This window comes from Oculina patagonica, chromosome 4, assembly GCF_052425735.1.
Source record: "Oculina patagonica isolate OP01 chromosome 4, crgOcupat, whole genome shotgun sequence".
NCBI lineage: Eukaryota > Metazoa > Cnidaria > Anthozoa > Scleractinia > Oculinidae > Oculina > Oculina patagonica.
Window position 1 is genome coordinate 39,462,315 of NC_135761.1, and position 14,634 is coordinate 39,476,948.

Consider the following 14,634-nt stretch of genomic DNA (forward strand, 5'->3'; position numbering starts at 1 on the left):
TGAAACATTTGTTAAGGTATTAAAGGTATGTGAAGAAAATTTTGACATTACAAGACTTGAGCAAAGAGATTCAGTTAATTTTTTATGGATACTGGCAGCTACAAAGCAAGGGAGTGGCAGATGTTGCCCTGTTTGTGAAAGTAGGTGGGCTGCAAAGTATTTGTTTAGTGGCTCGACCCAGTTTTTTTCTAGCAATACCTACCAACTTGGAATCCCTAAAGAGCTTAATGTCAACGGCATATCCATTATATCACATGAATTACACAGACTGAACTACAATTTGATATGTGTTATAGATATCCCAATGAATATCTAGTGACAGTGACCTCACACAAGTTTTAGCTCAGAATCGAATTTTAGCCTGTAACCACATTTTCTCTCGAGACCCTCCACCCTATGTATACCTTGGGTATTTGCCTTCAGCTCTTCAGGACAGTTATTCAGGACTGGACATGAACAGGCTGACATCATTATATAATGTGCGGGGTCCAGGAGCTGTGCTATCAGTTTTGGCGTTACCTCCTAAATGTGTGAGCAAGGCAGATGCCAAGGCAAAGCCAGAGTAACAAAAAGAGTTTCTATGGTAAGGTGACTTTCAATGCACCCCAAGCAACAGGAAAACTTGATGATCTGTGGTCGCAAATTTGTGTGAAACGAGACAAGTGCAACAATGCCATATTGAAAATCCAACGGCTGGCCTTTTTCGTTTCCTCTGTAGCAGTGGTGGAGAAAAAAGTAAACTAAAATTACATAGATAACGACCAAGGTGGAGAAGATGAAATAAAAGAAGGAATTTCTCAAGAAAGTGAGAGCTAAGTAGCTACACGATTGCACAAGAGGAATAGAAGAGAACGTTGTCAGCCCTCTGTGCACCACAGTAAAGGATCATAACAACAGTTTCTCAAAGAGAAAAGTTAATTTGTCCTTCCAGCACTGCCTTGAGAAACTACAGGAAGAGCCAATTCCGTCCATTCATGGCAGTGAACATGTGGTCCGCCTGCAAGTTGCAAGTCCCATTTTCGCTTCAGAATTACAAAACAGGGCTATTTCAGCACTCGTTAGAACAGGCTTGGACTTGGCAAAGCTCTAAGCAAGTCCCTGGTTGTCGTTGCATTGACTAAAATTGCGTGAGCAATGTCCAAACTGGACTATGCTTTGTACAAAAGCGAAATTTTTAAGAGGAACCCAGCATTGAAGTTCACCTTTGGACACGTTTGTTCAACTAAAAGGTGTTAGTCAATTCTGGCGAACAACAACCAGTTGAAGGACAAAAAAGTATCAAAGGTCCCATAGCAGCATTCATTATAAAATTGAAGAAAGGTGTTCTCTGGTAAAAAAAATAATAAGCTTTCGGCAGCCAGTCTGTTGTCTTCAACCGATAAACAACTGTGATAAAAATGGACCTAAATCTTTTTTAAGTATGTCATCTCTTGTCTACTTGATGGAAACTGGAGCACAAGTGTGTTTATTGTGCGCATCGCTAAATAAAAACGGACAAGTGGTCTTGAGCGTATCTTTGAACAGGACGTATCTTTGCTGTCAGGTGTGGATAGCTCTTCACACGTAAAGACCTGTTTTAAATAAAGAATGAATTTGAAGAGATATTTTCTGATCAACATGCGCAGTTTGACATAATAAATCGTGTAGGCCACGATGACAAAATAGTTTGGTCATACAATCCGTTTTCTGTGGAGAGTAAGATTAAACTCAGTGTTCTTGCCTTTTGTGAAATTGGAATCATAGTTTTCAAGTTGAGAGTGATGCTATTAAATATATGTATACATAAGCGAGCAAGTGAACAGTTTATATAGAGGCAATTCGTTGCAAAAACACAGCATTTGGTACGCCGCTAGCTTGCGATTTATCCGTAAGAGTGTGATAAAATAAAATCGAAAACCATGATCCAAATCGCATCTTGACATCGTTGAATCAAAAGAAACAAAGCTACATAATGTCAAAGAAAAGCATTACAATTTTTGTCGATATTTATACATATATACGGTAATAATGGAAGTCAAGTTAGCAGCTAACATATCTATAGTATTGTCTTTAGTTGTCTAAGTAATCACAAATTGGGCAGATTCGATTTCTAGGGAGATTTTTTTGCGAACTTGTGGCAATGTTCCAAGGGCCTCCAGTTCACTGATTGTAGCACACGAAGTTCTTCTTGGGGAATGCCTAATGGTTGTACCCGCAGCAAGATCGTGTCTAGAAATTGGCTACTTCTAGCAATGGGGCGATATAAAAAGACAGGCCAGGACCTTTTTCTGTTCAAAGTTTTTTTTGTGTCACCAAAGTTGACTTTCTGCCATCAAAGCTGTTTCTTTCGGGTAGTCAAACACAAAATTAATTTCTTCCAAAAATTCACCAGCAAATTTCAGATCACCCAAAGACAGTGCAGGGTGTTTTTCTGTAATCCTGTCCATCTTACTCATTTGGCACAGCAAAGAAAGAGGGAAAATACTCTAGGTGTACGAATTTGTAGCAAGGAAACATATCCAGCATGCTTTTGGAATGGAAAACGGTTTGTGATTGGCAGGGACATAACCAATCACTGCCAACTTGGGATAAGGCTTTTGTCTTTAAAAATATGATCCAAATTTTCTTGCTGCCCAGCTCAGCAGAGAAATAGGTGTTCTTCCCTTGTGAAAATGAAAATCGGGGTCCTGAGAATTGCGTTCCACTAACCGAAGCCGTGTCACTTAAAGGAGCAGCATCATGGCAATTTTGATGCATTTGTGGCCATAACGGAGACACTGCATCATGTTTCCTTTCCCCAATAATAGGAAGTCGATAACCCGTCGTGACTGCAACAACGTAAAGATCTTCTAGAGGCGTAGAAACTGGTTTGCAAAAAGAGAGAAGAATGTTATCGGTCATTTCTGACCCAAGAATGCTTGACTTTTTCTTGGCGATAGGAGTTAAAGAGCCCCGGAAGAAAGATAAAGAGAAGATGTCTTACAAGATTTCCAACAAGAAATCATTGAGAGACGGCACAAAAAATTAAAAAAGCCGGCTTTTAGTAAAGGGGAACATGATTAACTTAGCACATGTGCAAAAAAATTGTGCGAAATTTAAACAAATATTTTACATGAAAACAACAGTAAAATATTAAATGTTTGGCACTGCAACTATCTGTCTTTGAAAATATCTTCTGTCTTGTTTTGGAATAGCACCCTTCTGTATATTGGCCAAGACATCTTAAACAGTCACCAAAGTTTTTGTCTGCACTAGACCTGACGACTGTTCCTAGAAACAATGACAATGACCTGTTTTGATTGGTTTCAGTGTTCCTTTGAAACAGCATTCAAAAACCATTTCAAAAACTTCGGCATAACTGGACAAAAAAATTAATAAACCCAAAGAAAGATGGCCAGTATCGAAAACGGTAGTTATTGGAGTAGAAAACCAACATATACCTGAAACTGTGGAGACATAAAAAAAAACATGTGGAAGTTGTGAATAAGGAAATGGCTTGCACGACAAACAGAAACTTAGCAATGGTCAAGCTCAAAAAATCATTCCCTTTTGCAGACAAAAGAAAAGATGGCGTCCCAGGTTGTGATGTCATTGTGTGGACTCGCGTGAATAAAGCTGGTTCTGCTTTGAAAAAAATAGTGCATGTTCCATGTTGTTAATAAATATAGTTTATTTAAACTCTTTTGCAGTTAAAAGAAACTGAATTATCGAGTGACACTTACATGAAATGAAAAGTCTACTATTTACAATTAAAAATCTATCAAAAAAGGACTAATTACAAAAAGTATCGAAATGTGAAAAAGCTTTCAGCTCTCTTTGTCCTACATGTTATGGCATTATTATACAGGTAAAACTTTGGCGCTTTCTGCCTTACATTATACTTAGTCTCTATCAGTGCTGGTCTCGGTAGCAGATGGTGAATAGGATGTTCATCTGACTTCATTTGATTCATGTATTTACAGCATAAGTCTTCTCTTCTAGTGTCCATTCTTACTAATTGAGCTAGGCATGAGCATATGATTTGGCTTCAGGATAAATGATGTGAAGCGCCCTTTTTTTTTTTTTTTTTTTTGTTCAATCCAGCATGTCTGATCTCGAAGAATCCCCATCTCCAAGATCGAGCGACAGCTCGAGTGACGAAAAAAATCACAAGAGCACTAAGATAAATTCATCATAGTTGGTGGGCAAATAGATCCATACATAGACAACCCACCTGCAAACACCTCATCAAAAGATGAAGATGACACCGTTTCTTCGGAAGAGGAGTATGGATTAAGCCCATCAACTCGAGAGGCTTGTTACAAACGAGAAGCTCTGACATCCACCTGGTGATTGATATTGTTATCTTGACGATGAAATATTTTGTAGATAGTTATACAAGTCTGACTATTCGTCACCTTACCTTCCTTTGTTGATGTACTAAAGAAATTGGATTTGAATTAATTTTCCACTTTATTTCCATTCATCTTTCATTGGCATTAAATAGGTGTTCCTGTGAGGTTACATTTATTTGGATCATTTCACAAGATCTGCAATCTGTAGACCCGCAAACAGTTTTGATGGAGTGATGCTTTCTTTGCAGCAGAACTGGGTAAAAACGTTTCCAGATGAATGTTTTCGGATTTTAAAAAATTTCAATATTTTTGTAAAACAAATATTTGTTGTTTCATCATAGTTGGACATTGTGCCACCCATTTCTGTTCAACATTTTTGTTAGAAAAATGTTTGACAAGTTCTCAAACATGTTCAAAGTCTGTTAAACCACAAAGGACACTACAATTTTTAGCGTTCAACAACATGTTTTAATTAGAACAATGTTGAAACATTTTGCCGAGTTCCATGTTTTGCATAATTTTTCAGGCACCTCAGTAAGGTAACAAGTTTATGGCAGTTGAGATAATATACAAGATTTCAAGAACATCCAGGAAAGAGAAATTAATGATACATGTAGTTAACTGTGATAATTTTCACAAGGGTAAGAAAAATTATACTATGAGAGAGGTGGGGTTGAAAGGCGCTTTTCTTTTTTTTTTTTTTGCAATGAAACTCTTCGAGGAAGGCCATCTTGACACTGAACGCATGAATCCAAGATGGCGGCGTATCACTGTTGTGTTCCTGTGTGAGAGCGATTCTTGAAAGGAAGAGCCCAAAATTTCTTTTCACAGCTTTCCATCTGAACAGAAACGATATGCCAAATGGATAGTCAAGATTTGCAGAGACCCTCCCTTGCACCAGGAGTGTGGCCAGACCATGGAAAACCGCAGATAAAGCTCTGCCAAAAAGCTGCAGTGAGCTCGGCCGACTGAGCCTGTTACACCAAAGGTGCTTGTCAGTTATGGTATTCCACACCACCTTGTCGGTGAAACGCTGCAAGCAATTCAGCAGAGTGAAAAACACCATCTGCTCGCACTCAAGCTCCACTACAATATATTGCAACCTTAGTCAAGACAATGATAGAAAATCTATAACAAATTAAAAAATCCAATATAAAATAAAATAGCATATTACATGTTGTTCACTTGAGCAAATTGTCATGTGTGAAATTCCTGTGAGTTCATGCTTTCAAGTAATCTATGTAAATTCTAGGTTAATTACTATTCTAAGAAACTTGTGATAGCATCAGTTGAATTGTTGTACAAACTCGGTTAGGATCTCTAGATTAAAAGGCACTTTCTTTGAGTTGACCTCGAGTCTTGGTACTGTTATTACACAAATCTACAAACAATATGTATTATACGCATCTCTGTGACTACACAACTACCCTATCAAACTAATTTGAATTCCAACAGATCCTAGAAATGCTATTTATGCATCATTCATATTGTGGGTTTTTTAATAAATATTACCTATATAAATCTTTTTATGCTTGTGTCAGCTACTTTTTTCACATCTATGTAGGCCAATTTTTCTAAAAGATATATGTTAAATGTCATCACCTCTGCATGCATGCATTGTGTGTCATTATTGTTCTTTGTAAAGCTATTATTTGGTATATTTATTTGTTCTGATGTATTGCGAACTGCCTGTAGGGTAAAATTAAAGAGATATTTAGAATTAAAATCCAATAGAAAAGTGGTATGATTCAATGATTAATGTTTGAATTGACAGACAACATTGATCTGGCTGTTCAAGCAAGACATCTTTCCAGCACACACTATAACAGCATGCACTGGAAGCATGCCTTTGCAGTCAAGCACATAGTTGAAATTGATGGTAGCTTGGCGAGGGAGGTGCCACAGAAAAAAATGTGGAGGATCTAGAAATGGCTGAAATTCTTCCAAGCCCTGAGGTGCAAAAGACTTTCAAGAAAAGTTTGGTCCCTTTGGTATTGCAGGGTACTCACCAAACATCTTCCAGCTTACAATGAATTTGTTAAAATCTGCCCAACTCTGTTCACTCAGCCACAGGATGTCGTACGCATGGGCAATTCGACAACTGTCTCAAATTTGAAGTTTTATACCTTCATTGAGTCCACTCAGTGTGAGTCTACACTCGCAATTAAGTCATTGATTTCAGATGCCACAGAGGATATTATGAATGAAAATGTTTCATTAATGATAACGCAACTGAAAAACTTGGAGACATGTCATGTATTTTTTACAAAATTTGGAAATTGCAAAGCAAATCAATGAGATCATGCGCAGGTGTAATACGCAAAATCTGAATGTCGCTTGGGAACTTTTCCAACAAAACTGTAACTGTTACAGCTACAGTTCCCTAAGAGAGCAACTGATGCGTTCTTGGACTGTTTATTGTGGTTCAGTTAAATTAGCATAATGCTTTGCATGTAATTCCCAAAATTGCATCGCTTTTCGAACAAAAAATCATCAACCTCAAGGTTTTTCCCAGGAATGTCACTACAGCGCAAAGTAGAGGATACAATTCCTCGTATCTTCGAAAAGAAGTGCGATCCTTGATTTCGATACACAGGAAGCACCGCGTGAAAGGGAGCAGAAAGATTGTAATGTCCATCAGAGGTACTGGGTAGACGGGCATGATTTTTTGGAAATGCAACTTTGTGAATTGAGAGGTCCAATAAGTTTAATAAGTTTAGTTCATCATTGTATTATATATAAGAGGGCCACTGGTTTTTCAGTTTTTTTACTGTCACATGTTTATCCTTTTTAAATCCTTTTTTAAATTAAGTTAGTATTATTATATATATTATTATTATTATAATTACTATTATTATTATAGAATTTCTATAGCTTTTCCTTTCTTTTAATATTCACTATTTATATAATTTGATTTTAAAATAATGATGTAAAAGAAAATTAGATTTTACGAACAAAGATATGTAAATAAGTTTAAATGATTTGTAAATGATACACTATTATTATTATAATTATTATATACTATATACAAGGCTAAAAAGAGTTAAAATGGTAAAATTAATATGATAAAACCAAACGTTTTCGGCTGTTTGCCATCATCAGGGTTGAAGAGACCGTCCGCACGCATGCATTTATATCTTATGTAATTCCCGTTGGGAAAAGTTTACTGACATAAGAAATGACTTGTTTGTTCAAACTGGGGCGGAATTGTTGGATCATTAGACCCTCAACGATTCTACGCTTGTGGAATGTCTGTGCTGAAGAGAGAACACGCCAGGTGAAAGAATGCGATGGGTTTTCCCGCAGGTGTTTTGCAGGTTCAGAGGTGTGAGCAGGATTTGAATGTTCCGCAATTCGCACTTCTAAATTTCGCACAGTCTCGCCAATGTAGTCAACCCCACAAGAACAATCTCCTTTGTAAACAACTTTGGATCTGTGAGTGTTTTTGTCTTTGTTATTAAAGAGGCTTTTGATGCGCCTTGTTTGCCACAGGATTACAAAGATGAAGTTGAAATTAGTAAACTTGTTGAGTTTAGCAATAAACGTTTTACTAAGTTTTTCGTTTTTGCCGCAAAACGGGAGCTTGATGAAAACTTTCTTACGTTCTTCGAAGAGAAAATCTGGAATGATGTTGTCGTCTTGTGATGAGTCGGTTAGGAAGTTGTTGATTGTATGCGAGATAAAACGTTTCGGATAACCTGCTTCGATGAAAGAAGTTTCTAAAGTTTTAATGTCCTTCTCAAAATCGGTGGAGATTCGTTTGGCTCTATGGAGTGCGCCAGTGATGCAATTCCTTTTCCACTTGGTAGGGACCTCAGATTTCCAATGTGTTGGTAATTTCCCCGGTTTCTTAAAGACGCTGCAATTGAACTTGTTGGTGTAACTAAAGGCAGTATCAAGAAAGTGGTCGGGGTTTTCTTCGACAGTGAAAACAATGTTAGGGTGGTAGCGATTTAGGCGTTCAAGTAGAGCATCAGGCTCGCCCTTTTTCTTCTTAGAGAAACAATCATCAACATATCGATCATAGAATGGTGGGTTGAAAGGTCGGACTACATCAGCTTCTAGTTTGGCCATGAAAATGTTAGCAAGGACTGGAGATAGTGGGTTGCCCATGCCGCATCCATCGATTTGTTTATAAAGCTTGTCGTTAAAACTGAAAACTGTATTCTTGGTGACATTACAGAGAAGACGTCTAAAGAGTAACTTTGAGCTGAGTTGTGGTAGCTTGTTGTTGGTGTAGATTTCATAAATGATGTGGTCGATGGTTTCATCGAGCGGAACTTCAGTGAAGAGAGAGGACACATCATATGATACCAAGACTTCGTCATCATCAACAGTTCTATTAGTTAGACGCTCAGCGAAATCGGTGGTAGTTTTGATGCTGTATTCATTCTCAGTGAGAGGGAGTAAGTAAGAGGCTAGGAATTTAGCTGTTTCGTAATAAAATGTTCCACAAGTGCTGACAATCGGTCGAAGTTTCAAATTGTCCTTCGTAATTTGCTCAGGGTTCTGGAATTTATGGGTTTTGGCAGTCCCATAAAGGAAAGCAGGCTGGTTTGATGTCGGCTTGATCTTATCCAAGGGCAGAGATGACTTGAAGTTTCGGGTCAGAAAATTTTGAAAAGATTTAAGGTCTTTTAGTGTGTTGTCGTCAGTCACAACGTATTTACCGTTAGTTATGCCTTCTTCGATCATAGTTTCAAGTTTGTTGACGTAATCAGCACGTTGCATAATGACGACTGATGAATCTTTATCGCCGGAGAGGACCACTAAGTCGGGATCAGATGCTAGTTTTTGTAAGACTTTGTAAGTGTAATCAGGAGTGTTGTGAATGTTTTGATTGAAGAGGTTCGAGTGGACGCGGAGGAAGTGTTTGAAATCTTCATGTTGGCAATCAGGAACGCTTGAGCTGACTTGGTTCAGAAGAAGTTCAAACTCCGACAGGAGGTTAAGTTTCACGTGCCGGTTCTTGTCGATGAAACTGTGGTTGAGGCCAAAACGTAAATAATGTAAAGTAGCATCCGGGATGACTTGACTTGAGAGGTTAATAATAGGTACTGAAAAGTCCTTCGGCTGATGTTTACTTCTCAGAAGTTTGGAAAGCTTTTTGTTCTTAGTGCAAAGAGAATCAAAACGTTCACGACGGAGGGATTTTGATACCATGCGATGTATAAGTTTGAAGGCGCCTGTTCCATGTTTAGACACGAAAGCTGTCCGGAAGATTAAGAGGTCAGCATTGACACGGCGAAGCTTGAGGCTATGCTCTTGAAGGTTCGCTTTAAGGATGCTCTTTACAGCGGTGTAACGGTGATCCTCTGATGCGAAATTTCCATTCACTATGGCGAAAGTTGGTGTGCAGCGGTTCCACAGTGCTTTCTGTACAAATCCAATGCTAGCAGCGGTCCTTTGAAGTTTAGATGTTAGGTACTTCAATGTTTGATATGAAAAAGCGATGCCTTGAGGTAAAGGGATGTCCATAATGTTCGCTTTATAAAATATATACTATATACAAGGCTAAAAAGAGTGGCCTCAACCACAGTTTCATCGACAAGAACCGGCACGTGAAACTTAACCTCCTGTCGGAGTTTGAAAGCCTCAACCACAGTTTCATCGACAAGAACCGGCACGTGAAACTTAACCTCCTGTCGGAGTTTGAACTTCTTCTGAACCAAGTCAGCTCAAGCGTTCCTGATTGCCAACATGAAGATTTCAAACACTTCCTCCGCGTCCACTCGAACCTCTTCAATCAAAACATTCACAACACTCCTGATTACACTTACAAAGTCTTACAAAAACTAGCATCTGATCCCGACTTAGTGGTCCTCTCCGGCGATAAAGATTCATCAGTCGTCATTATGCAACGTGCTGATTACGTCAACAAACTTGAAACTATGATCGAAGAAGGCATAACTAACGGTAAATACGTTGTGACTGACGACAACACACTAAAAGTCCTTAAATCTTTTCAAAATTTTCTGACCCGAAACTTCAAGTCATCTCTGCCCTTGGATAAGATCAAGCCGACATCAAACCAGCCTGCTTTCCTTTATGGGACTGCCAAAACCCATAAATTCCAGAACCCTGAGCAAATTACGAAGGACAATTTGAAACTTCGACCGATTGTCAGCACTTGTGGAACATTTTATTACGAAACAGCTAAATTCCTAGCCTCTTACTTACTCCCTCTCACTGAGAATGAATACAGCATCAAAACTACCACCGATTTCGCTGAGCGTCTAACTAATAGAACTGTTGATGATGACGAAGTCTTGGTATCATATGATGTGTCCTCTCTCTTCACTGAAGTTCCGCTCGATGAAACCATCGACCACATCATTTATGAAATCTACACCAACAACAAGCTACCACAACTCAGCTCAAAGTTACTCTTTAGACGTCTTCTCTGTAATGTCACCAAGAATACAGTTTTCAGTTTTAACGACAAGCTTTATAAACAAATCGATGGATGCGGCATGGGCAACCCACTATCTCCAGTCCTTGCTAACATTTTCATGGCCAAACTAGAAGCTGATGTAGTCCGACCTTTCAACCCACCATTCTATGATCGATATGTTGATGATTGTTTCTCTAAGAAGAAAAAGGGCGAGCCTGATGCTCTACTTGAACGCCTAAATCGCTACCACCCTAACATTGTTTTCACTGTCGAAGAAAACCCCGACCACTTTCTTGATACTGCCTTTAGTTACACCAACAAGTTCAATTGCAGCGTCTTTAAGAAACCGGGGAAATTACCAACACATTGGAAATCTGAGGTCCCTACCAAGTGGAAAAGGAATTGCATCACTGGCGCACTCCATAGAGCCAAACGAATCTCCACCGATTTTGAGAAGGACATTAAAACTTTAGAAACTTCTTTCATCGAAGCAGGTTATCCGAAACGTTTTATCTCGCATACAATCAACAACTTCCTAACCGACTCATCACAAGACGACAACATCATTCCAGATTTTCTCTTCGAAGAACGTAAGAAAGTTTTCATCAAGCTCCCGTTTTGCGGCAAAAACGAAAAACTTAGTAAAACGTTTATTGCTAAACTCAACAAGTTTACTAATTTCAACTTCATCTTTGTAATCCTGTGGCAAACAAGGCGCATCAAAAGCCTCTTTAATAACAAAGACAAAAACACTCACAGATCCAAAGTTGTTTACAAAGGAGATTGTTCTTGTGGGGTTGACTACATTGGCGAGACTGTGCGAAATTTAGAAGTGCGAATTGCGGAACATTCAAATCCTGCTCACACCTCTGAACCTGCAAAACACCTGCGGGAAAACCCATCGCATTCTTTCACCTGGCGTGTTCTCTCTTCAGCACAGACATTCCATAAGCGTAGAATCGTTGAGGGTCTAATGATCCAACAATTCCGCCCCAGTTTGAACAAACAAGTCATTTCTTATGTCAGTAAACTTTTCCCAACGGGAATTACATAAGATATAAATGCATGCGTGCGGACGGTCTCTTCAACCCTGATGATGGCAAACAGCCGAAAACGTTTGGTTTTATCATATTAATTTTACCATTTTAACTCTTTTTAGCCTTGTATATAGTATATATTTTATAAAGCGAACATTATGGACATTATAATTATTATTATTACTTATTTGGCATCAACGGAAAAAGTCACTTGGAAGAAGCTCCCTTTTTTGATGTCTGTGAGCGGTTTCCACAAGACATTATGCATGTCTTTCTTGAGGAAATACTTGCCTAGGAGTTGAAATATTTGTTAAGGTATTTCAAAGATGTGAAGAAAATTTTCACATAACAAGATTTGAACAAAAAGATTCAATATTTATCTTATGGCTACTCACAATAACAAAGCGAGGGAGTGGCAGATGTTGCCCTGTTTGTGAAAGTAGATGGGCTGCAAAGTATTCTTAAAGTGGCTTGACTCAATCTATTATAGTGATAACTGCCGCCTTTGAACCCTTCTTGCCTAAAGTTATATCATTATATCACATTATATAATGTGCAGGGTTCAAGAGCTGTGCTGTCAGTTTTGTCCTTACCGCCTAAATATACAGCTATACAGAGCGGGCAATAATTTTTCAATACCTTTTTTAAAGCTCTTAAGGTAATCCTAACCATGTGATGTTGAAAGGATAGAGTTGGCAAGGGACATTAATTAGTACATGTTGATAGAACATGTACAATTCGCTGTACAGGTATATTGCCTTGCCCGGACAAGTGAATCAAACTTGTTGTTACGTTAAGAGGAGTGTGTGTGTGTGTGTGGGGAGGGGGGTGGCATAGTGGTTTGGTTTTTGACTTTGTATTTTCATCACTTCTGGACTGACTATTGCATGTAATTGCAGACAGCAGCACTAAGTCTTAAAATGCATCAAAATTAGGGGTTATTATTTGCATTTACTTGATTAAACTGCTGTGATGTATTTGTTTTAATCTACACCACAGAAAGATGAAAATAGGAGGGCATACCATTGCAAGCATGCATTCTCCTGTACGGCACAACTCAAGGAATTCAAACATGTACCGGAAAAAATGGCATCCAGACCGCAAGAGTATATCACTCTTGATGGCAGAGTGTCAAATGACATCCCTGAGGGCTACCATGGCATTGCTCTTGTCTACAGGAATAAAAGAATAGACCTTGGGTCCATTCACTACAAATGCAAGACAAACATGTCAATACCACACAAGGTAACTTACTGTACTGGTGCTCCACTGAACAAAATTATAAACAGAAACCAAATATAGTTGCTTTTTATTATGATTATTGTTATTATTATCATTAACAAACTAAGATGACTATCAGAACGTTAAACAGATCACAGTCAGTTCAAGCCATATTGAATTTTTAAAAACAGTACTGAAAAACAATGTTTGTAGTAAATGGTGTCATACATTAAATTCAAAATGTGCGAGATACCTCACAGAGCCAGAGATGAGACAATTTATGAGTAATATTACCTTTTCTTTTTTAGAACATTGGTCCAATATGGATAGTCCTGCTTTTCATGGTTCTGGGTATATCAATGCCCAAGAGAGCAGAAGAGTATGTGATGCAAAGGCAAGAAGACTATGAAAAGGAAATCAGTAAAAGTAAGCTCGCCAGATTACCAAAGGACATCTTCATCTTTTTTTCTTGCATTCATTTTTGTGGAAGGACAAAATTTACCATTATTTTTTGACGTTAGATCCATTTGTGTATTAATATTAAAGATGGGAACAGTCTGTAACTTTGCAATTACTCGAGTTTTATAAACAAAGGGTTCATCAGACATATCATCCCCTAAAGTTGTGTGTGAAGCTCAAGCATCTGTCAAATAACGGTTTGTATCTTATATTTTAATTGCTATCCACATTCATTTGTATAGGGCACTCTTGCAGTTAAATGCAACCATATTGTTTTTACTTAATGAAGAAAATTAAATTAAAGAAAAAGACCAACCAACTGTTTATGTAATTGTCACAACATTGACTTTGATAAAGACCAGTAAGATGTCATGAAAAGTATCTATCAAAGTAGCAGATATGTTTCAGTAATGTAGCAACATTTAAATTACAAAATTCTTGTACCCTTGCTATTTTTTGATCTGCATCTTTTTATTGCAAGTTGCGAGGAAATAAGGGCGCGCAAAATTGAGTTCAATAAACATGGTTACAAGCCAAAGTACCAAAGGTCCCACCAATAACTACAGCCGTAGCGCTTCACCCGTAAAATTTGGAATTAAACCAGTCCTACATGTTTTTGTCCCACTCCTCACTTGTGAGCTACACAAGCAAATTAGTCATAAGTCACTTGTAAGCATCAAAGACAACTGGTTACTATCTTCAGTGAAAAAAAAAACAAGTCGTCTTCAAGCAAAGAAGAGATAGATAAACTTCTAAGAAATAGAATTAGATGACAGCCGAGAATTTTTGAGCCAAGACAGTTTCTCAATGTCTTTAATCCACGTAAATTCAGACAAAAGTTCCATCTTCCTATCTCAGCATTTGAACATCTACTAACAGCAGTAGGTCCACAGTTGAAACAAAGAACACGGCAAAACAGGGTATTGACACTATCATTATAATTTTTTTGTTAAAGTGCATCAAACCACCAAAAAGCCACCAGAAATTTTGTTGATGTTTAAATCCTCAATTTCCTATGCCATATCAAAAGCTCTAAAATTGCCCTTAAAATGATGCCATTTTGTTTTACCACCGCATTTTGATAGAACTATTGTGACCTCTACCCAGGAACTTATAACGCATCTTGCTCAGTCAAATTGACTGAAGGAAATGAAAGATTCACTGGGAATTGTCTAAAAATGCCTTCTATGTGCGTCTCAGGTGGCTGTAG

At 38.1% G+C, this 14,634-nt stretch overlaps 1 protein-coding gene across 1 annotated transcript; it reads left to right on the forward strand.

The window, feature by feature from the left end:
- Window positions 1-12,754: 12,754 nt before the first annotated feature.
- LOC144648708 (uncharacterized) lies at window positions 12,755-13,495 on the forward strand. The gene is made up of 2 exons (XM_078508191.1): window positions 12,755-12,989; window positions 13,274-13,495. The coding sequence occupies exons 1-2, from the start codon at window positions 12,831-12,833 to the stop codon at window positions 13,478-13,480; spliced, it is 366 nt and encodes a 121-aa protein (XP_078364317.1). The 5' UTR covers window positions 12,755-12,830; the 3' UTR covers window positions 13,481-13,495.
- The last annotated feature ends 1,139 nt before the right edge of the window (window positions 13,496-14,634 follow it).

Excerpts from the sequence above, each read along its gene's own strand:
- LOC144648708 (XM_078508191.1), top strand. The coding sequence starts at position 12,831 with ATGGCATCCAGACCGCAAGAGTATATCACTCTTGATGGCAGAGTGTCA. Across the intron at positions 12,990-13,273 it reads ACATGTCAATACCACACAAG|AACATTGGTCCAATATGGAT; the intron begins GTAACTTACTGT and ends TTTCTTTTTTAG.